The sequence below is a fragment of the Aethina tumida genome, chromosome 8 (assembly GCF_024364675.1).
Source record: "Aethina tumida isolate Nest 87 chromosome 8, icAetTumi1.1, whole genome shotgun sequence".
NCBI classification, from domain to species: domain Eukaryota; kingdom Metazoa; phylum Arthropoda; class Insecta; order Coleoptera; family Nitidulidae; genus Aethina; species Aethina tumida.
This window is the reverse complement of record NC_065442.1, coordinates 2019958-2047551: the sequence shown is the minus strand read 5'-3', so window position 1 is coordinate 2047551 and position 27594 is coordinate 2019958. Positions and strand designations below refer to the sequence as shown.

General features: G+C 28.5%; 1 protein-coding gene across 1 annotated transcript; it reads right to left on the bottom strand.

Moving 5' to 3' along the window:
• Positions 1-358: 358 nt before the first annotated feature.
• On the bottom strand, positions 359-25744 carry LOC126266381 (calcitonin gene-related peptide type 1 receptor-like). The gene is given in 9 exon segments (XM_049970283.1): positions 359-536; positions 3822-3992; positions 9609-9835; positions 14954-15080; positions 15136-15227; positions 15474-15526; positions 15529-15579; positions 17057-17177; positions 25697-25744. Coding segments are annotated over 9 exon segments (1068 nt in total).
• Positions 25745-27594: the final 1850 nt, after the last annotated feature.

Below are 27594 nucleotides of genomic sequence, written 5' to 3'. Positions count from 1 at the left end.
GATCAACGCCCGAACATATATGTCCACTTAAATATTGTAATATTTTTCGTTAAAAGGAAGTCAGTGGACAAGAAAATAGAAACGAAAAAAAAAAGGTTTACCAACTAAAATTGAACAAGCATTTCGATGTATTTCTCTGGTTAATTCAAAAGTAAGGTAAAAAATTTAAGGGAGAGAACGTTGTAAAGTTGATATATTGTTAGTTAGCCACAAAATGTAAATTTTATCAATAGAAGGACGTTTCTAGGTTAATAATCAAATAAATATTGAATATTTGGAACGTCGTGAAACAGTGAATTCAACAAGTCCAAAAACTTTCTACCCTAACAAACTCGTCGTCTACAAACTTTAGTTTGAGTTAAAGAAATAAATCTTTTGATGAATGAGGAATAATGATGTTAATAATAAGTACCTGTAAGGAAGTTGTTATTGCCGAAATATACTCATAGGCAGGCTCCCACGGACTACCCTTGTTCGGACGTGCGGAGATGAGCAAATAGTTGATACCCAAAAGTGGAACCAGTAACAATGTTGCTCTGTAAAAAATAACGTCATTAAATTTTCTCCTTCAGGATTTTTCTTTAAGTTGTAAAGTAAAAAAATAAAAAAATAAGTCACATTTAGTTATTTTAAATGAAATCCATACAAAAAGTTCTTTGAAATAAAGACATAAATTCAAAAATAAAATAAAAGTGAAAAGAATTTTTAATAACAACTTATTCTTACCATCCTTTCATTGAACATAAATCTATGTGACCTAAAGTCACACCGTACATTCTACAAGAAACAATTTAAACTCAACCGAAGGAATTTTGTTGGGGGCCAAACTTCTGGCTCACATCGAAGAGTATGATAAATGTTGAGAAAATCAATAAGCCCTCGACACCACCTTTAACGTATAACAGCTATAAACTGAAACTCCTAAATTTAGAAAGTTGATAATTAGTATTAACTTTAAAAAGAATTTTAACAGATTAAATTATTTACTACGAATATTTATCCAGTTTTAATACATTCTCCCGTTTTAAATTAATTTTAGGGCGACATTCTTTTAACTTCGCTCTTTTTACAACTTTTTTTATAATTTATGTATATTAAGCTGGGCTGCGGGATTAAATTAATGGATAATATTAATTAAGCTCAGAAATTATTTTGTATTATAAATTTGTGATTGTATATTATAACAAACTTAGGATATAGGATAATAACTAACTCAGGAACAGGAATATTTAGGCCAAACATTGTTGTAATATTAACTAGCTTTCCATATTTAATGAAATAACATCCTGTAAGAAAGTAGGTGAAGTAATTCAATTAGCAAAAATAATTTGAATAATAGAAAAGACAAAAAAGACTAAGACAGGACACAACAAACAATTTATTTACCCTCCTTACATCATTTCAAAATAACGACATCATAAGAAAATGTTTTAATAAAGTAATATGAAAACTCGTACAGCCTAATCTGAAAATATGGGGTTGTTTAGAGGTTCACTTCCTCATTTGAGCCAAATCTGAGAAGTGGTAAATATCGCTGGAGGCAAAATCTGGATTGTAATTGGTAAACAAAGATTTGTGACACGGTGCATTGTCTTAGGGAAAGATCACTTTCTCAATTTGTATCTTTGAAATCAATGATCCTTGCAGCTTGTCAAAACCATTTTGTGGACTTTTTTAATTTTACCGGTGTATTCTCCCCTTTTGGGAATTTCCTGATAACACTTATCAGGCCAAACTTTCGTTTCAACATCGAAAAGTAATGTTTTATCAATATACGAATCCATTGTTTTGAAAATAAATACTGGAACTTTTAAACCAAACGTCAGATGGTCTTAAAATTTTTACTGCTACTGCAGAATATTAATTCTGTATTATGTCTGTGTAGTATATTAGTTAGTTATTAAAAAATGTAATAATTAAATATTCAGTTAATTAATATTCTAGGAAACAATTTTTTACCTCCAACGAAGGTTTGTCTTTTTTAATATTCCAAATTTTAATTAATTATATATTTGTATTTTGTATTTGTATATTACACATTAAAAATTTGACCGAGTATTCATTACGAAGAAACCAAATAACAGGAAAAGCAATAACTTTCTTAACAATCTAATTAATACATGGAAACTAGTGATCTGTTAGGTACTTGAATAAGTCCTCGCTGTTTCTTCAAAAATGGCAATAGCAGTATAATTAATTATAAATGGAAATGTCAATACATTTCTAATTTTACAAGTAATATTTTTATCCTTTATGTCGACCAACGGTTCACCTCAGCAATTGTTACACCAACTGTATACTACACATTAAAAATTTGACTCAATATTCACCACGAAGAAACCAAATAACAGGAAACGCAATAACATTGTTGACAATCTTATTAAAACATGGAAACGAGTGATCTGTTAGGTAGTTGAATAAGTTCTCGCTGTTTGTTCAAAAATGGCAATAGCAGTATAATTAATGGTAAATGGAAATGTCAATACTTTTCTAATTTTACAAGTAATATTTTTACTCTTTTTGTCGACCAACGGTTCACCTCAGCAATTGTTACACCAACTGTATATTACACATTAAAAATTTGACCGAATATTCATTACGAAGAAACCAAATAACAGGAAACGCTGTAACATTCTTGACAATCTAATTAAAACATGGAAACGAGTGATCTGTTAGGTACTTGAATAAGTTCTCGCTGTTACTTCAAAAATGGCAATAACAGTATAATTAATTATAAATGGAAATGTCAATACATTTCTAATTTTGAAATCAATAACAGTAATTGTTATACCAACTGCATACTACACCAAATAACAGGAAACGCAATAACATTCTTCAATTTAATTAATACGAGTGATCTGTTAGGTACTTGAATAAGTTTTCGCTGTTTCTTCAAAAATGGCAATAGAAGAATATTTATTAACAACGCACAGTGGTAAAAAGTCAAATTTGTTATGGTTTAGCTTTTTCATAAAATTGTTAATATAAGTAATAAATAATCTAAAAATAATCCCTTAATTGTAACTAATTATTTATGAGGTGACTGTTCAAATAAGTTGATCAATTGATTTTAAATTGTTACAAATTATTTTATGACTACTACAGTTTTTTATCCTATTGAAAATTATATGAGAATATTTATATTTTATATTTGTTTATAAATGATAAGCTCCTGTACGGTTTTTTTTAGTACCAATATGTAACAAGTGAAATGTTTAAGGCAATTATGGCAACATAGTTGCTTAGATCCAGAAGGACTTGAATTGGAACAATTAACCCGAATGGTTAAAGTAATTTGGAGTTAGGTGAAGTACCTCCTACTCACTCTATTTTCAGAAGTTATAAAAACGATTGTTTTCAGTAATATTTTTAGATTTTTATTCAAAACTTTCACGACGTTATTCTGTTAGTTTACGTACAGTAATTATCTTTGTGATTGATGAGATGATACTTTGTGTTCCTGAGTAAGTCTTACTGTTTAATTCATCAAAGTATTGCCAAACTAACATTTTCGTTATAAAATTATCTTAAATGCATCAGTTTGGGAACTTATCAACAGATGTATTATTAACCAAAATCAAACAACATTGATTGCTTCGATATGTGTTTGCGTTTTACGGCTTATTGTTAGTTTAGACTTTTGTATACGTCACCATTTCATTTGGGTGTTATTGTTTCAAAGTTGATACTATACAGACACAACCAATCAATACAGAGTTTGATAATATTATTTGAATTAGTTTTTGTATTTAAATTTTAATTAAAATATTGATTTTTATGAATCAATGTTGCCCACTTTGTAAGTTGACCACTAAAATTACCTTAAAGCTTGAACAGACGACCTAGACGATCCTGACTCATGGCCTGGCCCAGCTTTCAACTTTGTAATGACTACTCTGACGATGTTCAGTAGAAAAATTAAGTTAAATATGATTGTGCACGCGACTGAAATTTGCTTGATTATGTCGAAATCCGACTCCACCGTCCAGCATCTGAAAAATGAAATTCGTATTAATTTTATTAAATTCCGTGTAAGATAGTACCAATAAAAATATTTCATGTCCTTATTAATTTTAAAAGTTTTCCTGGTGAACTGTTTATTTAAAAGGACTACCAGACGTGTATCGATGATAAAACGTCGGATCAATCTTGCTGATTGCCTCAATTAATCCCGACTAAAAGGTAAACGAAAGCTAAACTGAATTTAAATTTACTTTTATTAATATTAGATTATCAAGAAAGTTATTGCGTTTTTTATTATTTGGATTTTTATTGATGAATATATGATCTAATATATAGTTTTAAAGCATGTAATCATTTGCCATTTATTTAGGGCTTTGCTTAAAGGACGGATAAGAACAATATTTAAACAATTTCCTTGTTTCACTTCAAGCAAGGTCAAAAATTCCATGCACGGAGTACTACTATTGCTATTTTTGAAGAAACAGCGAGAACTTATTCAAGTTCCTAACAGATGAGTATTCGGTCAAATTTTCGGTAATATACAGTTGGTGAAACAATTACTGAGGTGAACCATTGGTCAATAGAAAGGAGAACATTTTTGTTCATGGAAGTTGAAGGAATTGGTGTACGAAAGTCTTCCTCATTCGCCATACTGATTACCACTTTTTCAAACATTTTGACTTTGACTTCCCACATGAGAAATGCTTTAAAAATCAAAATGCTTTCAACGATTTTGTCGCTTCCAGAACTCTTTATTGCACCGTTACAAATAAACTTGTTCTTCATTGGCAAAAACTCAAATGGTTTTTATTTCGATTAATAAAGCTGTGATTTCTGAATTTTATTTGTTATTTAGGTTAAAATGAGAAAAATTAGATGATTATAAATAAATAAATTAACTCTATTCTATATTCCAAGTAAGTTTATAAAGCTGCGGAATTGTTCATGTATGTATATATAATGTGTTTTACAATTTATATGACCATTAAGTTTCAAATAAGGCTATTTACAAAACAGCGGTTTATGCTTCAAAATCCTATAACTTAATTTTCATATGAAAAGTTATTTTATATGAAATTTCAGCATAAAAAGTCTCTTTTATGACATGATGAATAATAATACAAACACAACACAGATACAGTGTACTTTTATACAACATGATTCACCCAACATATTAATTAGAAGATTATGGAGGACCCACATTTATTCTAAAAATTTTGAGGGATTGATGGTTTATCTATAAAGTTTGTAAAGCAATTTTAATGGACAATTTATTTTAGGCCTACACGTAAACTAAGGACCATCCTATAAGGAGCTACTCTCCATTTTGCACAGGGTATATGAGCTTAATTTTGAGCATTTTAAAACATTAATAATAACCTTTCAATTGACATGATCATTTTCTATACATAACATAAATATTAACAGAGATTTTACCAAACATTTTATTTATAATAATTAATGACGAATAATTTAGATGAATCACTCTGTATGTTAAAAGAGTCCGGAGTAACGAGTTTGTCAATAGATTTAGCAAATATCCAGATATTTATTTTTGTTTGCTGCTTTACTTTCATGAAACTTTTTTCCTCGTTGGTTCTTTCACTCTTAAAGCGTTTAATGAAAACAACAAAAAATTCTTCGAGAATTAGTTTAGAAAAGCTTTTAAAAGTTGGTAGTTTTTTAAGAAAGTTAATTAAAATATGTCAATTTGTATGTCAAAATGTATAAATACAAATTATTATGTATAAATAAAGAAGGACAATCTTTTCCATCATAATATAATATTAACATCGCACGTTTCATTCCATTAAAAAATAAACACAAACACCCTACAATAAAAATGTAACATTTTAAAGTAAAATCTTCCATTCCATTCTGAAATTTTTAGTGGAGGCATATTAAATTGGAAACCTCCGCAGTATTTATGGCCAAGGAAGTGGAGCATTGATTTCTACACAATAAAATGTTCAAGTTTTCACACAATGTTTTCTTCTTTATACAAACCGTATACTTTTTATCGGCAGAGCAGGAAACAACAAAGGATCCCCGTTTTGAAAACAAGTCGTTTATATTAAATTATCTGTTGGCAACTTTTAATAAAAATATACTGGTGTATTAGTCACAATTGAAACTATTAAATGAAAATATACAATTACATTACAATTTAAGTCATTCATCGAGATAATGGTATATTTCAGTTTTTCAGTTTCCGATTTTATTTGAATTTTAGTCTCTAAAATGTATATTAAATAGATGATTAAATTATGTTTTCGTACACACCCAATATTAAGTTCAATAGTTCAACTAGAAATTTACAGTTACATTTTTTTTTAATTAATTGCTATATTTTAATTTTCAAGCTTAATTTTTAAATTTTATCATTATAAAAATTAAAAAGCAGATTCTATTTTAATTTAAAAGGTAATTTTTTATCATATTATTTAAATTGTTAATTTAATTATTAAATTTTATTTATTAAACTTTTTTAAATATAAATTAATAATTTTAAATTTTTTATATAAATTTCAATTCTTAATATTATTTTATATTTATAAATTCCTTAGTAAATTTTTAAGGTTAAGAATTTTATTTTTAATTAATTAGATTTCTCCTAGAAAAGTCTAAAGTTTTTATCAAGACATAGCAGGAATAGAACAAAGATATCAAAGCTTCAAGACTAAGAAAATGATTGGGTGATTTTTCAAGCTTTGAAATTCACTGTGACTCAGTGAATGTTTAATATAACATAACAGATATTCATTTTAAAATTTAATTTTTGCTTTTCTCTTCAGGAAAATTTCAACAATATAAGTAATGGGGAACGTGAAAGTTTCCAGAAAAATAGAGAGAAGACATCAAAGTTTCAAAGCTGAGCAAATGATGGAGATAAATGACCAGATTAATATTTTTCTTTGTATATTAACCTGCATGTCTTGAAACTGATGTAATTGAACAAAAATGTGAAACATGGGGTAATGAAATGGTTTGTAATCAGAAAAAGAAATTGAAAATGAACAAAAATTGTATAGAATTTGAACTTTTATCATCTGTGATTGTTAATGTTCTCATTTATTCTAAGAGATATTCATTAAAAAATCAATTTTTAGATTTTTTATAGAAAAATTTAAACAATAAAAACGATGGAGAAGGTGAAAGATCTCATCAATACATAGCAAAAATAGAAAGGAGCCATCAAAGCTTGACTACTGAGAAAATAACCTGAATGAAAAGGTTTTTATTATTTTTAGTCTGGATGTCTTTAAATTTATGTAATTGAATAAAAGTTTGAAACTTGAGGTAATTAAATTATTTATTATTAGGAAACTAAATTAAATTTCGTTAAATATTGTTTGGAATTTGAGCTTTTTTCAACTGTGACTAGTTAATGTTCTATATAACATAACAGACATTCATTTCAAAACTTAATATTTTCTTTTTTTCTTAAGGAAAATTGCAAAAATATAAGTAATGGAAAAAGTGAAAATTTCCAGAGAAATGGACAGAAGACTCAAAGTTTCAGAGCTGAGTAAATGATGGATGATGAAAGCTTAGATTGATATTTTTCTTTGCACATTAATCTGCAAGTCTTGAAAATGATATAATTGAACAAAAATATGAAACTTGGGATAATAAAATGGCTTATAATTAGAGAAATAAATTGAAAATGGACAAAAATTGCACAGAATTTGAACTTTTATCATCTGTGACTTTATTATTGTTCCCATTTATTCTAAGAGATATTCATTAAAAAATCAATTTTTAGATTTTTTATACAAAAATTTAAACAATATAAACAATCGAGGAGGTGAAAGTTCTCATCAAAACATAGCAGAAATAGAAACGAGCCGTCAAAGCTTGAATGCTGAGAAAATGACCTGGATGAAAAGATTTTTATTATTTTTAGTCTGGATATCTTTAAATTTATGTAATTGAATAAAAGTTTTAAACTTGAGGTAATTAAATTATTTCTTATTAGGAAACTAAGTTAAATTTCATTAAATATTGTTTGGAATTTGAGCTTTTATCATGACTGTGACTCAGTTAATGTACTATATAATATAACAGCATTCAATTCAAAACTTAATTTTTGTTTTTTTTTTTATCCAGGAAAATTTCAACAATATAAGTGATGGAGAAGGTGAAAGTTTTCAAAGAAATAGAGAGAAGACATCAAAGCTTCAGAGTTGAGCAAATGATGGAGATGAAAGCTTAGATTGATATTTTTCTTTGCACATTAATCTGCAAGTCTTGAAAATGATATAATTGAACAAAAATATGAAACTTGGGATAATAAAATGACTTATAATTAGAGAAATAAATTGAAAATGGTCAAAAATTGCATAGAATTTGAACTTCTATCATCTGTGACTTTGTTATTGTTCCCATTTATTCTAAGAGATATTCATTAAAAAATCAATTTTTAGATTTTTTTTACAAAAATTTAAAAAATATAAACAATCGAGAAGGTGAAAGTTCTCATCAAAACATAGCAGAAATGGAAAGGAGCCATCAAAGCTTGAATGCTGAGAAAATGACCTGGATGAAAAGATTTTTATTATTTTTAGTCGGGATGTCTTTAAATTTATGTAATTGAATAAAATTTTTAGAGTTGAGGTAATTAAACTAAGTTAAATTTCGTTAAATATTGTTTGGAATTTGAGCTTTCATCATCTGTGACTCAGTTAATGTTCTATATAATATAACAGATATTCAATTCAAAACTTAATTTTTGTTTTTTTTTCTTCAGGAAAATTTCAACAATAATAGTGATGGAGAAAGTGAAAGTTTCCTGAAAAATAGAGAGAAGACATCAAAACTTCAGAGCTAAGCAAATGACGGTGATGAAAAAGATTTTTAATTATCATTGAACATTTGTTTGAAATTTTTGTAATTCAATAAAAATGTGAAACTAAGATTAACAAAATGACGTGTTATTAGATAATTATACAAATACATAAAATTTAAACTTGTATCACAAGTAATTCAGTTAATTAATGTTCCTATTTACAGTTTATAATTCATAAAATTATATACGGAATAATATTTATATCAATTTGAGTTCAGTACACTAAAATTTTAAGTAAGAAATAATGGCCAAACTACTGTTATCCTGTTTGAATTGGTTTTTACCCTCCTGCTCTCATAAGTAATCTAACTTAACCCCCTTATTAAATCACACATGTGAAGTGTGTACACACATAAATCTCCATCAATGTCTTGAAGATAAAATTCCTAAACAGGAATTTCCACTCTTTTATATTGGGGGGGGGGGGAATGCCATTTACTTTTCTTTGAGTCAAAACTTTTTCATTTCATGTGTTTAACTTGTCCATGTTTTTATGTGTCAGAGGGGGAAAACACAGCAGACTTTAATTTTTCGTCAACAACTTTTTTGACAGTAGAAAACTGGTGTTGCATTTTTTAATTTCCATCCGGATTTATACAGCGAAAACTCCATTTGCACCGTTGACGAACATGTTTATGCCTTTATTTTTTCATGGACACATTCTCCATGTAAAATGTAAATGTGCATCGATTTCGTGATGCAAATACTCCATGTTTAGAATTTATGCATTTTTGAATAAATAAGTAAATTTATGTGTAATGTTATGGGATTTAGATTATGTCCTAATAATACTTACTCTAGTAGATCCTTTTCATTTCCTAACGTAGCGCGAACAGTAACGTGAATGATCATTTTCCACAATGGTATCCCCCATCCAATCACCAACATCCATTTAAATAGACGAGCTTCCGATATAAAGGCCCAAACGAGCACTGTGTGGAGGTATAAACCTTCACACAACATCCACGAATAATTCGATATGAGAAACGTTTGTAGGATTATGTACAACGTAATACACCATTCCTGGAAAAAGATAAACAGGAGTCCAATTAGTGAGGTAGGTCTATATTACCCACATTACATAAATTTTTCATTAAATTTACATTGAACTTAGTCTCCTGCGGTTTAATTACAATTGATAATGATATAATAGTGGTAGTTAACCATAATTGAGGAGTTGGATAATGTTATTGCTGGTCACAAATGGAGGTACAACCAAAATACATATTAAAGTTTAATATTGATTCTCGATAAGCGATAAAGAACTAATATGTGCACAGTTAATGAATTGGAGTCAATGAACGAGTGAAACATCCAGTGTGGTTAGGTTGTGGATAACGACGAGGTGTTCGTATCGACCCAAATGAACTTGTCTGTAACCTTTAATCATTTCAGCTTGTAAGAATTATACGAACCAAGAAAAGGGCATGATTTTCAGGGTTCGAACAGAAAGCGTTTCCGGACATCGAATTGGTCGAAGCTATTGTTGAAAATTTCATTAAATGGTAAATTTTATTTATTTAACTTTTTAAGTATAAATTAATAAATTTACATTTGTATTTTTTAATTCAATTTGTTCTTTTTATTTTAATTTTTAAAATTTTATAAATTTAAATTCTTAATTTAATTTTATTTTATAAAATTCAATTGGTAAATTTTATTTTTAAGGTTAAAGTAAAGAAAATAGAAGTTGGGATAATTAACAATTTTATTCTTATTATTAAACAAAATTGTATATTATCTAAAATTATATGGAATTTAAATTTAGATAATGTTTGCATTTATTCTAACTGATTCTAACAATTTATTGGTAATTTTTAATTTTTAAGCTTAATATTTAAATTTTATCATTATAAAAATTAAAAAAATATTTTATTTGAATTTAATAGATAAATTTTAATTTCTTTGTCACATTTTTTAAATTACTTATTTAAATTGTAAATTTTATTTATTTAACTTTTTAAATATAAATTAATAATTTTACATTTATATTTTTTAATTCAATGTGTCCTTTTTATCTTAATTTTTTAAGTTTATAAATTTAAATTCTTAATTTTATTTTATTTAGTTAAATTCTTAATTTTATTTTATTTTTTTAAATTCAATTGGTAAATTTTATTTTTAAGGTTAAAGTGAAGAAAATAAATTTTGGGATAATGAACCATTTTATTCTTATTAGGAAACTAAATTGTATATTATCTAAAATCATATGAAATTTAAATTTAGATAATATTTGCATTTATTCTAACTTTTAAAAAATTCAATTATTAGACCTTTTCCAGAAAAATTTAAACAATAAAAGCAATAACAAAGGTTAAAATTTTCGTCAACACAAAGCAAAAATATAAGAAAAATATTAAAGCCTCAGGAATAAACAAATAATAGTGATGAAAAGGTAAAAATTTAATTTTCTGTATATTGTAAGCCCAGTTTTGAAATTTATGTAATAGAATATAAAAATATAACTTGCGTTAATAAAACAATTTATTAGAAACTGAAACTGAAAATTTACAACAATTTTATATCCAACTTTTGGACTTGATCATAATCTGTAACTGTGTTAATGTTCCCATTTATTCTAAGAAATATTCGTTAAAAAATTTCAATTTTTAGATTTATTACAGAAGAATTTAAACAATAAAAACAATGTAGGAGGTGAAAGATACAACAGAAACAGAAAGAAGATATCAAAACTTGAGGGTTGAACAAATAATCTGGATGAAAAGAGACTGCAAGTTATAAAACTGATGTAACTAAACAAAAATATGAAACTTGAGGTAATGAAATTATTTCTTATTAGGAAACTAAATCAAGTTTCGTTAAATATTGTTTGGAATTTAAGCTTTTATCATCTGTGACTCCGTTAATGTTCTATATAATATAACATAACAATAATTTTTTCAGGAAAATTTCAACAATATAAGTAATGGAGAAAGTGAAAGTTTCCAGAGAAATAGAGAGAAGACATCAAAGCCTCAGAGCTTTCTTTTCACATTAACTTGCAGAACTTTTATCGTCATTGTTCCCATTTATTCTTAGAGATATTCATTAAATTTTTTTTTAGATTTTTAGATAAACAAAAAAATTTAAACAATAAAAACAATGAATAAGGTGAAAGTTCTCATCAAAACATAACAGAAATAAAAAGGAGACATCGAAACTTGAGTGCTGAACAAATAACCTGTATGATGTTTTTCCTGATATTATTTCTTATTTATTCTAAATCCTGATCAGTAAGACAATAAGTATTCTTGAATATATTCGTAGTGTTAGGGGGTGCGGTGGTGTTGTAAGTGCCAAATCACACAGATTACAGAAAGAACGACTTTCCGATAGGACGATTATCTTAAAACGAGAGTGGAACAACTGAATCCAGAAATAGAACAATTCGGAAACGTATTGTCTTCAATAATTTAAATGGTGCAAAATCGTCCCTTTAGTTCAAGTGACGAGTCTTCCTTCTAACATTTTCATAATCAAATTACCTTAAATATCCGTTACATAATTTATAAGGGGTGGATGCTTCAAAATTAATTTTATTGTTAATTTTTTAGTTTCTAATTGTGCCCCTAATGAAACAGACCAAACTTTATCCTCATTTGATCAATGATCGAATTGAGATCTGCATGTAAATTTACCATTACCAACACAATTTCGTTAATGCAATCCCCAATGAAATATTCATTCCAATTAACCCGTTACGATTTAACGAATCCCAGAAAAAAGGTTCTTTTTCCGTTACACCGTATAAACACTCCCTCCGCTACATTGTTGGAAATTCTCCCCTACAGGATTCATCAAGGTGTGAATTTATTAACTAGCAAGGGATGATAAAGCAGGTTTGTAACATCGCACAAACAAGATTGTAAGAAAACAATTAAGCGCTTTCCATCAGTCACTCTTTTACAAATAAACACCGACAGTAACCGTAAAATAATTTCAGCAGAACAGGATATTATAAAACGGATGTTTTCGAATAGAAACATCGTGTTTAATTTACTGGTAAATGAAAATTTTATGTGGAAAGAGTTACCCCAAGTCAAAAATCGGAAAACACCTCTATATTTAATAAATATAATTTACATAAAAAATGGGTGGTGTGTCTGCGAGGGCGGATTCTCAGCTTGTTTTTTTTTATTAATTATAGTTAATTAACTTTTCGTATCCAACTTGTACAATTATATTAATGTAAGGACTGTTCCACATAAGGATCTAGTTGAATGAGTATTGTTTAAAAATGGAGAAAACAAGTATAATATTTTAAAGTAATAAACAATACTGACGTTAATGTAACAAATGGAGTACGAGCAGACTTTCAATATCTTGCCGTGTTAATTAATTATTAAGTAAAATTTGTTTACGTACAATCAGACGAATTAAGTTAATTAAATTAAGTAACCTAATATTAGGATCTGGTTTTCCATCATATGTATGTAATAATTTTTTATGGTTTACATTAAACAAAAATATATTCGGGAACTGGTTACAAATAAAAATAAGAGTAACATAAAAATTTAGTAAGTAAAATGTAGTTAAACGATAAAATACTGTAGGTAAATTTATTTTAGTTGAGTCAATCTTAACTTTAGTGTTAGTTATATTTTAAGTACTAACATGTATTTTATTTATTGAGACAAATTTTTAATTAATAGAAAAATCAAAAATGTATAAAAAATGGATTAGTTGTGTAAGTCTTGAAAAACCTTAGTGTTGAAGTGTTTTACATACCCGGATTTTATTTATAGAGGCACATTTTTAGTTAACAGAAGGAGTAAAATTTTAGAAACTTTAGAAATAGTTTGCTTTAACTACCCATATTTTAATTATAGAAACAAATTTATAGTAAATTAAAATGATAAACGCAGACAAAAAAATGTTCATTGAACAAGTCTTTAAAATGTTTGGTGTTAGTTTTACACACCGTAGCTTATTTATGGAGAGAAATTTGTAGTTAACAGAAAAATAAACAATGTGTACAAAAACCGTTTTACACGAACAAGTCTTAAAAGCTTTAGTGTTACTTATGATTTAAGTAATCACATCTATTTTATTTATTGAGACAAATTTTTAATTAATAGAAAAATGAGAAATGTATAAAAAGATGTTTTAGTTGAGTAAGTCTTAAAAAAAATTAGTGTTGAAGTGTTTTACATACCCCGATTTTATTTATAGAGGTAATTTTTTAAGTTAACAGAAGAATCAAAAATATAGGCAAAAATAGCTCAGCACATTTTAGAAACATTAGAAGTAGTTTGCTTTACCTAACCACATCTTAAATATAGAAACAAATTCATAATAATATAAAATGAGAAACGCAGACAAAAAAATGTTGGTTGAACAAGTTTTAAACATGTTTGATGTTAGTTTTACACCCCCTAGCTTATTTATCGAGACAAATTTGTAGTTAACAGAAAAATAAACAATGTGTACAAGAAACGTTTTACTCGAACAAGTCTTAAAAGCTTTAGTGTTAGTTGTGTTTAAAGTACTCACATCTATTTTATTTATTGAGACAAATTTTTAATTAAATGAGAAATGAGAAGAAAAATGTTTTAGTTGAATAAGTCTTGTAAAAAATCACAAATATGGACGAAAAAAGTGGAATAAATATTAAAAAACTTTAGCATTTATTTTAAGTACGTTATATATAGAAAGTATCTTAAAAATTTTGAGTGTTGGTTCGTATAACTTCCCCTGTTTTAATTATCTGACAAAAAATATTTTAATTTAGTAAATATTAAGAAAAACTTTAGTGTTAAAGTGCCCTAAAAAAGTTAATGTTAATTTGTTTTAAGTACCCGTAAGAGTTAGATGTAAATTTTTTTTTCGCAGAAAAATTATGAAAATAGACAAAACATATTACAAACTTTACTTTCAGTTTGTTTTACCCTTCTATATTTATAGAAACAATGAGTTTGTTGTTAGTAGTCAGCTTATAAGTTTGTCTTATAAAGTTAAGTGATGGGGGAACTCGAGTACTACTTGAACTGAATAAAAAATAAGACACTCAGAATCAAACGGAATTACAAGGGGAAAAGTATATTACGTCACTATTCCAAGACAATTTCCGTTAATATTTTCCTTGCAGAAACAGGTAGTTTCTCTTTATAAATATAAAAGGTTTGATCAAACAATACTTACTGAATTCTCCTGTAGCATTTCCGGTTTACAAAGCAATAAACAATTCCACACAAGCCACAGGAAGTTGTTTACAGCAAATGAAGTAAATAGGTTCATATGAATGAGTATTCTGGCACATCTTAATGACCTGAAAAAAATGTACAAATTGCAAGTTATGTATTAGTTAAAATAATAAAACTTACTTAAAATATAATAAGAGACCCAGTGATATTGTTAATGCTATGAAAGATATTCCATATCCAACGGAGTTGACAATTGTAATACTTTTCCGAAACTGAAAAGAAGTAGAAATATTTCAATAAGCAACTAAGGTAAATTTAAGCTCAAGGGCTTTAAGCAAATTTAGTTTTGGAACTCGAATTATTATTCTGGCTGAATGTTACATACATATCTTTTTACTAAGTATCAAATACAGCGACAAGCACACGGGAAAGAACGATCAGTATTAGATTAACCATGTACCAACCTGAATAATAATTAGTTGCCCCTTAACAATTCAAGTTGAATATGTTAGGCTTACATTTAAATCCTGAAGGTTAACACATGTGGTGTAATTAATTCAACTGTAGTTTTTTCTGTGTTGAAAATCCAGCGTCCATCCTCTTCGCATTTATAATAGACTGAATCTGAAAAAAAAAATTGTGTCAGGATCTTGAATAAGTTCTCGCTGTTTCTACCAAAGCAATTTTTCAGTGGAACCAAAAATTATTTGGTCGTTAGAAACTGTAAAAATTTGTATTAGGATCTTGAATAAGTTCTCGCTGTTTCTACCAAAGCAATTTTTCAGCGAAACCAAAAATTATTTAAACGTTAGAATCTGTAAAAAAATGTATTAGGATCTTGAATAAGTTCTCGCTGTTTCCACAAAGACGTTAGTAGCAGCATTAAACTTAATGCAAAAAGTTAACCTATTGATACATATTGATAGATATTGCCTTATTTTAGAACTTAATGATTATTTATTAAAAATTAAAATTATAAGAGTAGAATTGTAATAAAAGAAATAAATATCAATAATAAATTAAACCAAAGGCATCTTAGAATTTATTTTATAAAATAAATATAATATATTTTATTCCCACACATAAAATGAAAAATAGATTTGAGTAATTGAGTAAGGACAAACACTCAATTTGGACATTTTCTAAATGATTGAGGACGACTCTAGTTTCTGTGCAGCCTATAGTTGCTCAATAATCCAAATTTTGGTTCTAAATTCAATAAATAATGTTCAACAATGTTATCGATTATGTCTGTTGCAAAAACCACCTCATACCATTATGGTATTTGTGAACTTTCTGCACACAAGGTGGATTTATTCTTCGACTTGGAGGTCTCCAGGTTCATACTGATCATTTATCATTAAAAATTTCAAATCTGCTTTTATCTGTAGATATTATAGTATTCCACTCTTCATACCACAATTCTCGTTCCTAATACGAAGCTAATTTCGATGGACAGCCTGCAACGAAGTCCTGAATAATTCATCCGATTTAAAAGTTTTCTTGGGTTTTTATAACGTCAAGTAGCCAAAATCAGGTCTTGTCTGAGAAGTGCAGTTCCTTATTGGGTCTTCTTGTGCTCCTCGGATTAATAATCCATTTTTTAGGTCAGATGTAACTTTTGGTTAACCTGCTCTAGACCGATCTCGCCCATGTCTAGTTTCTAAAAAAACTTTCTGAAAACGATTCAGTGGTTCTACCCCACTCGCTGTAATCACCTGACATAATCCCTTCTGATTTTCATCTATTCCGTTCGATGGCACCTCAAAAGACCATCGAGGAATTTATATGCTGCCAGAAAGATGAAAGATATATTTCAAATAAAGATTTTGTAAAAGAAACAGCGAGAACTTATTCAAGGTCCTAATAATTATAAGTAACTGATCAAAAGTATAAATTTAATATGAGATAATGAGATTCGTATGTATGAGTTATCGTGCATGAACTATAAATAATTGTTCAGAAATATAAACTTAATATTCAAAATGAGATTCGTATGTATGAGTTGCAGAGCAGTGTTGATTAAATGCAAGTGGCTCTAAATCAGTGAAATCTAGCGATTAATATGAATATGTCCGATAAACATGAATAATATCTTAACCTACTGGGAAACTGGGACAGGGTTGCTGTGCTACGGAACCCGCCGGGGTGGGTGGCCAGCATGTCCATCCGTCAAATCTTCCAAGACAATATAAACCTGAAAAAATCGAATTTCCCTTTCGCTCATGTTTTAGATAATATTAATTAGATGTTTGTTAACATTTCTCGTGTACGTATTTTATTCGAATTGCTTCTCAACGTTCGCAGATACTGTTAGATATGCAACTTTATTAATCAAATTATCGACGATGTTGAAGTTAAACTAAGTTGTACAAACAATCCATATTGAATATAGAATATAAACTAAAATATTATATGAACACAAAGCATTAACTAACATATTATTGTATCTGTGTGCTTTTGACATCTAGATTAATTTAGTCATATTAATTTGAAAATGAATTTCATTCGAAATAAATAATTAATTAACTGTTTCCTTCGGTTGATATTGAAGCAACTTTTCAGTGGAACCAAAAATTATTTGAGGCGTTAGCTTCAAGTTGAGAAGAGTTGTGATATTTTTTATCAAACATAATTAAATTCAGTTTAAATGTCATAAGGGTGGATTTTCTAAGTACTGCTGTTTTCTGTATATTTATCTTTATCAAGCTTTAATTGATGAAAACTTTTTCCTAAACGAAGCTTAAAAAAGGTATATTTATTGGACAATCAGGCGAAAGTCAACATTTTACATAATTTTTGAATTTCATTCATAAAATGAACTTTAATCATAAATTATATAAAAAATTTAGAAGAAAATTAAAATAACTGATGAATTTTAAGTAACTTAAAATTCGTGATTTTCTTATGGTATTTGTTGAGTAATATATTTTATACAGTTTATTCGCATTCACTATTTTTGAGAGAATTTATTTATGTGCCAATTGTGAATCGCAGCAAAATTCGAATGTTAAAATAGCCAGCAATAAAAACTAAAATAGTAACAAACAAATAAATTAAATTAATGTATTAAAGTACTAAACATTTGTATCGATTTCAATTTGTAAAGTTTCCATCGTTATCATAATGATTTTTTCCTTAGATGAAGGTTGACAACTCTTAAATGTAACAAGTTTAATAATATAATTATTTAATCACCAGAATAATGTTGAACAGCTAACATAACTAAAATTCTCAGCAGTTTAATTGACACATAAACTATAACATAAACATATTAGTCAGTCCTAAGTCAGTTAAAAATAGTCGAATAAAACAACAGTCTTTGAAGACACACAACGCATTTTACTTCTAGCAAAATTAAATCTTCTTTACGCATACCTTACTTAATACAATACTCAAGTAACTTACCATCAATTGTGATATTACTATATTTTATTTCACATAATTTCACTAGTTCCGTATCATTCATCATTGAGTTGTTGCACACACATTAGTCCAAATCAGAACATGATACTGGAGCACTCAACAGAATTTTTTTTTTGTAACTGACTCTGAAAGCCCCTGAAACAATACAATCAATTTACATCAGCTTTTATTAGAATGCTATTTTAGATTAGTTATAAATAACTAAAACAATCAAAACTGTTATTGTTGAAATTATCTTTATTATGATCACTTAATTCAACAAATTATTTATCTATCAGATGTTTAGATTGCTGTTCACATAAAATCTATTGTTAACATAAAAAGCTGTAAATTTAATTATTTCGTTCAGTAAAATTTTGTAATTTTAATTATAAGTTGTAATTTCCTAACGGAATTTGCTCTATAAATTGATTGATTCATTGATTATGTATGAATGTTTGTGATTAAACGTAATTAATATTATCCAAAATTGATTAATAATTTTGTAACATTTATGTTAATCAATTGTAAAAGTTGTCCGATAGTTTTTAAGTCTCAGTTAAAGATAATTCCATTAAATTTTTAAATAATTTAAATTAAATACTGTTTTCTTGAAATAATTTTGTCAGCTCATCAGTTTTAATTAATTAAATTTAAATATTTATATTTATTTAATTTCCATTAAGGGTAACAAATTACTCAGTTATTATCAAAAAGGTCATTTTAATATATACATAAAAAAATTAAGTATTACTTACCAGTGGACCGAATTAAGAACTTTTATAATATTACTTTTTAGTTAATAGAACGTATTATATGTATGAAGTTTATTTTGAATATCGGAACGAGGGAAGATGTGTTACCGGATCGCGGACGCGCGTATTACTGACTCCAAACTTTTCAGCTTTTCCCGACAAGTAAAGCTGCACAGTGTACATTGCCGCCTACATTATTTCACCATTTCATCCCTTTATGTACAATATAATATATATATTTATGACGATGAGCATGGTGGTAAGTATTAATTTATATAAATGACATATGCTTGAACGATCTAATAACCTGAAGCTTTCAAAGTGACAAAGTTTTTGGACGAGCACGTTCACGAGCTTTTCTAATGATTTGAATGTATTAATGCGGTTGAAACAAAATAACTCAAGGAGAAATTTTCAATAAGAAACATGTACTTTTCACAAACTTACCAATACTGGATTATTTTCTTGTATTCATTTTTCAGCATTGAATTTTTTGAACCGTATTTTTAACTATATTTTAGTTTACTCTGTAATTAATAGCAATAAATTTACTTATATTTATTTTCCATTTCGATTACGAATATTGTGTACATATGGACTCACTGTTTTATGTACAGACTTTCTCTTTCTAAGGTCTGTCAGTTGGATGATGAAGAAATGCAGCAGTAAAAAATACGTCTTTATGTATTATTTATTAAATTACTTATTCATCTCTTCAGATTCAATAATTTTCTTATTATTTATTACTGACAGAGATCATATTGAAATATTTTCATTTTTTCATTTCACAGGATCTTAAAATTTAACCTGAAAACTTGTCTACTATTACCACTTTTGAGCCATACTTTTATGTAAATTTTGTTTTGTTTATGTAATTAATTGAAGAAATTTACATATATTTATGTTCCATTTCGATGGCGAATAGAGTGTACATATGGACTCACTAATTTATGTACAGACTTCCTCTCTAAAAGGTCTGTCAGTTGGATGATGAAGAAATGCAGGAGTAAAAATATGAGTTGATGTATAATGTATTAAACTACTTTTTCATCTCTTCAGATTCAATAATTTTCTTATTATTTATTACAGACAGAGATCATGTCATCATCATCTACTCCTGCCAATTTTGAGTCATATTTTTATCTAAATTTTGTTTTGTTTATGTAATTAATAGAAGAAATTTACTTATATCATTTTCCATTTCCATTGTAAATAGTGTGTACTTATTTATTAAATTATTATTTATCTGTTCAGAATTTTCTTATTATTTGTAGAGGTGGTAAAGATCAGGAAAACAATTTTATTTATCTAATCTTGGATGTTACAAATATACATATATAAACATTATTTCTTCATTTCATTCCTTTATACACAATTTAATATTTATATTTATGATGATGAACACGGTGGTAAATATAAAATAAAAATAAATTACATATGCTGAGACAATTTAATAATTCAAAGCTTTCAAGGTGATAAAGTTTTTGATGAGCCAGCCACGTACACAATAATTTAAATTTATTAACACAGTCGAAATTCGATAACTCAAAGAAAAAGTTCAATAAGAAACACTTACACTGCAATCAAACACACTAAGCTTTATATGTTCATCGGTTGATGATGAACTTCTTGAAGAAAAAGCAAAGACTTTGTTTGTGTATTATTGATTATTTTTTCATACACAATTATTTCTTTATTATCTGCGATAATCAGTCCAGAAGAACAAAATTACTGCTGAATGAAGTTGTTTCCCAGAATATGATTTATTACCCTCAAGCGTCTTACGTCACATCGACTTTCGTGAACAGTTTCGACGCCTTTTAAAAGGAAATAAGCTGTCAACGTAAAGGATTACCAGTTGTAATTATATTACTAGTTATCTTAAAAGGGTAAAACCAAGGACACGTTACGACAGATTAACGAGGATTTTTTCCAAGATATCAGAGTATCATTCACCTTTATTTCCCACGATATTTAGCTACCTAAATACCAGATTTACTGGTCTTAATTTAAGACTTGTAGTCAGGATAAACTCAATAATATTTATAAAAAAAACTAATAAAAAAAGGTGGCAAAATAAATTAAACACTATTACTTGCTAACTATGTTATACTCTCTCTCTCTCTCTCTCTCTCATGAATATTTAACTAGTAAATAATAAATATTAGTAAGAAATCTATCCAACAAAATTTTAGTTTGAACTCGGTAGAAATTTATTAACATCTGAGAAAACGTTAGAAAAGCACACTTTTTATAAATTCAGCTTCTAAGAAGGAACTGATGTAGACAGAACGTCTCCAACAACGCTATTACAGCAGCTATTGAACTAAACAATTGTACCTTTTCTGCCCTTAATAACGTTGTCGCCAAGTTGAATAAGTTTTATTCATTATGAAACGCTAATTTTGTACTTAACTTTAAATTTATCTGCAGAGGATTATTTTTTTCTTGAGTTAATTAACTTCTATTTAAAAACAAATTACAACTATTAAAACGTACGTTTTTTACTTAGTTCACATTCACATCAGAGAACTTATATACTTCAAGACTTTTGTGTAAATTTAAATTATTATTGTGTGTTAAATTAAGTTGGGCGCCAATACATTAAGTCAATATTTTATATTTGAAAAATCATTTCTTTAATGAACGAAATAGTTTAATAAAATAGCGAAATATTTTAATAAACTTTCAAAGATTATTTTTTATTTTATGTCAGATTATCTACAACAACAATACATTTAAATACTGAACAGTATAAGGAGTACATTAATAAATTTGAGAAAATAAAAGTATTCTAACTTCCTTAGTTCAAGTTCAAAATAATTAGGGTTATATTGGATATTTTCTTGAATAAATTTGACAATTTTAGTGAATTTATGTAAATTATGTCGTTACACTCTAAGATAAAACAACACTATTTTGACACATGTAGACATATAGAGGTGAATTCATTATATGAATCTTAAATGAAGATTGCCTTAGAAAGATTTTTGTTAAAGAGAAAATTAACAAAAATGAATAATAACAATGATTCTAAACATATTTATGAGATACTAATCTAATTTTTATGTTTTTTCTCCAAATAAAAATATGCTTTTCAGCGTGCAACTACGTCAAATATTAAGTTGTTTATTATAAACAAATACTGTCACATAGGGACGATAGGACACATAAATAATCCTTAATCATCAACATACAAACATTGCCCCTAGTGCGATTATTGCTTTCGCATAATGTCTTGATTGGCATTGTCAGCACCAATACATTCCGCTGACTTGCCAAGACTCAGCGGTATATCTGGGTCACGCTTTACTGGTGTCAATAAACTATTGTAATGTTTTGTAATATCAGACTATAAATAAAAGCGCGACAAAGAACAAGGAACAGAACAGATGTGTGTGAACTACAACAGAGGTCACGCGTCGCCCGGTGGATACAAGTGAACCCCAAGGGCAGCGCTAAAGATGGTCCCTTACTTATTCTGTGTTAAGTCAGACAATTTGTAATGTGTTTTTTCTATATAAGCTATGAATAAAATTGTATTTATTCTGTACTGGTGTTTATCTGAGCTACTCCCCAACCCCCAATCAGTCACGGGTGTAACTAACATATTTATAAAGTTTGTTCTAAAATCTAATCTGGACATATATTTTAGCCCCTGTTCTCCACCAACCTACAATTCTGACTCTGCGACAACTTCAAAAAATATCTAACCGTACGGTAACTAACATATTTATAAAGTTTGTTCTAAAATCTAATCTGGACATATATATTAGCCCCTGTTCTCCACCAACATGGAATTCAGGCACAGCGACATCTTCAGAAAATCTCCAACCATAAGTTAATTATTACATAAAAAAAGTTTGTTGAAAGATCTAATCTGAATAAATATTTTAGCCCCTGTTCTTCTCCAACATAGAATTCTGGCACTGCGACAACTTCAGAAAATCTCCAACCATAAGTTAATTATTACATATAAAAAGATCGTTGATAAATCTAATCTGAATATATATTTTAGACCCTGTTCTCCTCCAACATAAAATTCTGGAACTGCGACATTTTTAAAAGACCTCCAACGGTATAGTAATATTTATATAGCCGTTATTTATTGTTGAAAAATCCAATCTGAATTAATGTTTTAGACCCTGTACTCCTCCAACGTGGAATTCTCTCACTGCGACAAATTCAAGAGATCTCCAACCGTAAGATAATTAATATATTTAAAAAGTATTTTGTAAAATCCAATCTGAATTTATGTTTTAGACCCTTTCTCCTCCAACATTGAATTCTGGCACTGCGAAAACTTCAGAAAATCTCCAACCATAAGGTAATTATTACATATAAAAAGATCGTTGATAAATCTAATCTGAATATATATTTTAGACCCTGTTCTCCTCCAACTTACAATTCTGGCACTAAGACTACTTCAGAAAATCTCCAACCGTAAGGTAATTATTACATATAAAAAGATCGTTGCTAAATCTAATCTGAGTATATATTTTAGCCCCTGTTCTCTTTTAACATAGAAATCTGGCACTGCGACAACTTCAGAATATCTCCAACCGTAAGGTAATTATTACATATAAAAAGATCGTTGGTAAATCTAATTTGAATATATATTTTAGCCCATGTTCTCCTTCTACATAGAACTCAGGCACTGCGACACCATCAAAAGACCTCCAACTGTAAGGTAATTAATATATTTAGAAATTGTTTTGTAAAATCTATTCTGAATACATATTTTAGCCCCTGCTCTCCTCTAACATACAATTCTGGCACTACAACAATTCCAAGAGTTCTCCAACCCTAAGGTAATTAATATATTTAAAATGTCTTTTGATTAATCTACTCCGAATATATATTTTAGCCACTGTTCTCCTACAACATTTAATTCTGGCACTGCGATATTTTCAAAAGATATCCAACCATAAGGTAATTAATACATATAAAAAGATCGTTGATAAATCTAATCTGAATATATATTTTAGCCCACGATCTCCTCCAACATAGATTTCTGGGACTGCGACAACTTCAGAAAATCTCCAACCGTAAGGTAATTATTACATATAAAAAGATCGTTTATAAATCTAATCTGAATATATAATTTAGACACTGTTCTCCTCCAACATAGTATTCGGGCACTGCGACAATTTCAAAATACCTCAAACCGTAAGGTAATTAATATATTTAAGAAACATTTTGAAAAATCCAATCTGAATTTATGTTTTAGATCCAGTTTTCCTCCAACATACAATTCTGGCAATACGACAACTTCAAGAGTCCGCCAATCTTAAGGTAATTAATACATTATACCTCCAAGAGATCTTCCACCATAAGGTAATTAATACATTTAAAAAGTATTTTGTAAAATCTAATCTGAATACATATTTTAGCCACTGTTCTCCTCCAATATATAATTCAGGCACTGCGACATCTTCAAAAGATCTTAAACCGTAAGGTAATTAATATATTTATAAAGTTTGTTGAAAAATCTAATCTGAATTTATGTTTTAGACCCTCTTCTCCTCCAACATAGAATTCTAGCACTGCGACATCTTTAAAAGATCTCCAACCGTAAGGTAATTAATATATTTAAAATGTTTTTTGAATAATCAACTCCGAATATATATTTTATCCCCTGTTCTCCTCCAACATAGAATTCTGGCACTGCGACAACTTCAAAAGATATCCAACTGTAAGATAACTAATATATTTATAAAGCTTGTTGGAAAATCTAATATGGACATATATATTAGCCCCTGTTCTCTACCAACATACAATCCTTACACTGCGACAACTTCGGAAGATCTCCAACAGTAAGGTAATTAATAGATTTAAAAACTAATCTGAATATAAATTTTGGCCACCGTTCTCCTCCAACAGACAATTCCGTCACTGCGACGTATTCAAAAGATCTCCTTCCGTAAGGTAATTAATATATTCATAAAGTTTATTGAGAAAACTAATCTGAATATATACTTTAGTCCCTGTTCTCCTTCGACATACAATTCTGGCACGACGACAACTTCAAAAGACCTCCAACCGTACAGTAATAATTATATTTAAAAACTTTGTTGAAAAATCCAATCCGAATTTATATTTTAGCCCCTGTTCTCCCACAAGAAAGAATTCTGACACTGCGACAAATTTAAAAGACCTCAAAAGTGAAGGTAATTAATATATTTAAAAAATATGTTGAAAAATCCAATCTGAAATTATGTTTTATACCCTTTCTCCTCCAACATTGAATTCTGGCACAGCGACACCTTCAAAAGATCTCCAACCGTAAGGTAACTATTATATTTATAAGCTTTATTAAGAAAACTAATCTGAATATATATTTTAGTCCCTGTTCTCCTTCCACATACAATTCTGGCACAGCGGCAACTTCAAAAGACCTCCAACCGAATAGTAATAATTATATTTAAAATGTTTGTTGAAAAATCCAATCTGAATTTATATTTTAGCTCCTGTTCTCCTACAAAATGGAATTCTGTCACTGCGACATCTTCAAAAGATCTCCATCCGTAAGGTAATTAATATATTTCAAAAGTTTATTGAAAAATCCAAGCTGAATTTACGTTTTGGACCCCGTTCTCCTCCAACATATAATTCAGGCCCTGCGACATCTTCAAAAGATCATAAACCGTAAGGCAATTAATATATTTATAATCTTTGTTGAAAAATCTAATCTGGACATATATTTTAGCATCTGTTCTCCTCCAACATACAATTCTGGCACTGCGACATCTTCAAACGATATCCAACCGTAAGGTAATTAATATATTAAAAAAAGTGTTTGTTGAAAAATCCAATCTGAATTTATGATTTAAGCAGTGTTCTCCTCCAACATAGAAGGTAACTAATATATTTATAAAGTATGTTGAATATATATTTTAGCCCCTGTTCTCCTCCAACATACAATTCTGGCACTGCGACATCTTCAAAAGATCTCCAACCGTAAGGTAATTAATATATTAAAAAATGTTTGTTGAAAAATCCAATCTGAATTTTTGTTTTAGACCCTGTTCTCCTCCAACATAGAATTCTGGCACAGCGACAAATTCAAAAGAACTCCAACCGCAAGGTAATTAACATATTTAAAAATTAATCTGAATATATCATTCGGCCACTGTTCTTCTCCAAGAGACAATTCCGACACTGCGATACCTCCAAAATATCTTCCACCATAAGGTAATTAATGTATTTAAAAAGTATTTTGAAAAATCTAATCTGAAAATATATATATATATATATATATATATATATATGTCGCAGCGCGGTCAGGATTATCGGCCATTTCGAATATTACATAACAGGCAAATAGTCCTTACAATGTAATTGAACTAACAGGCACAGGATTACAACTAATAGTCAAACAATTAGGTAGGAGTCGTATGAAACGCGGTGATCCCTACGGTTATGCCAAGCCAAGCCAAGACTTCTACGCAGCTTCCCTGACGGAGCTTTACTGTCCGCCCTCGCAGGTCTCCTCTACCGTCACCCTCGGTTCGAGTACCATCCCCTGCTTAGCACTTCCGCTGATTCCACCCAAGTACTATAGGTATGCAACCCATAGTACTACTTGCGTTTCGCATGAACCCTCCGACATATATAGGGGCTAATATATATATATATATATATATATATATATATATATATATATATATATATATATTAGCCCCTGTTCTCCTCCAATATAGAATTCTGGCACTGCGACACTAAGTTTATTAATATATTTAAAAAGTTTGTTGAAAATTCCAATGTGAATTTATATTTTATCCCCTGTTGTCCTACAAAATAGAATTCTGACATTGCGACAAATTCAAAAGACCTTCAAAGGGAAGGTAATTAAAATATTTAAAAAGTATATTGAAAAATCCAGTCTGAATATACAGTGTCAAAAATGCTCTTCGTGTCTGGATGTTGTAAGAGATGGATGCACGACAAAGAGAGAAAAGTTTTGCCCGGTAGTAAGAATCCCTACTCTCAGAGACAATGCGCCGTGCTGGTGCGCGCCGGCGCACAATGTAAATTAATCTTTGCGAATGCATTTAGTAACTCTCCGTATGCGTAGGGATGTAGTTCGAGTTCTTCGGATGCTCCATTTAAATTCCGTAACTTTGTATAATTTTCAATCTGTAAAATGAAATATTTTTTGAGGGTATATCAAAAACAAAAATAAGTGTTCTAAAAATAAACTACTTTTTTCAAAATAAAAATGTATCCCAAAAATTAAATAAAATATACTAATAACAACGTCTGCGGAGACGAACCGCATGCTAAACGCAGCAAAACCAAATGATCCCATCCAGTCAGTCCGGCCCACCCACATAATTGTTTACAAAGGGGTATTGATATTCCGTCTCAATACGCGAGTAGACACGTTCATCATTTTTGATACTGTATCTGATATTCGTTCGATATTTATATATTGGTATTTTGTGTTATTTGTGTTAACTTACTTTTTATTTACCGA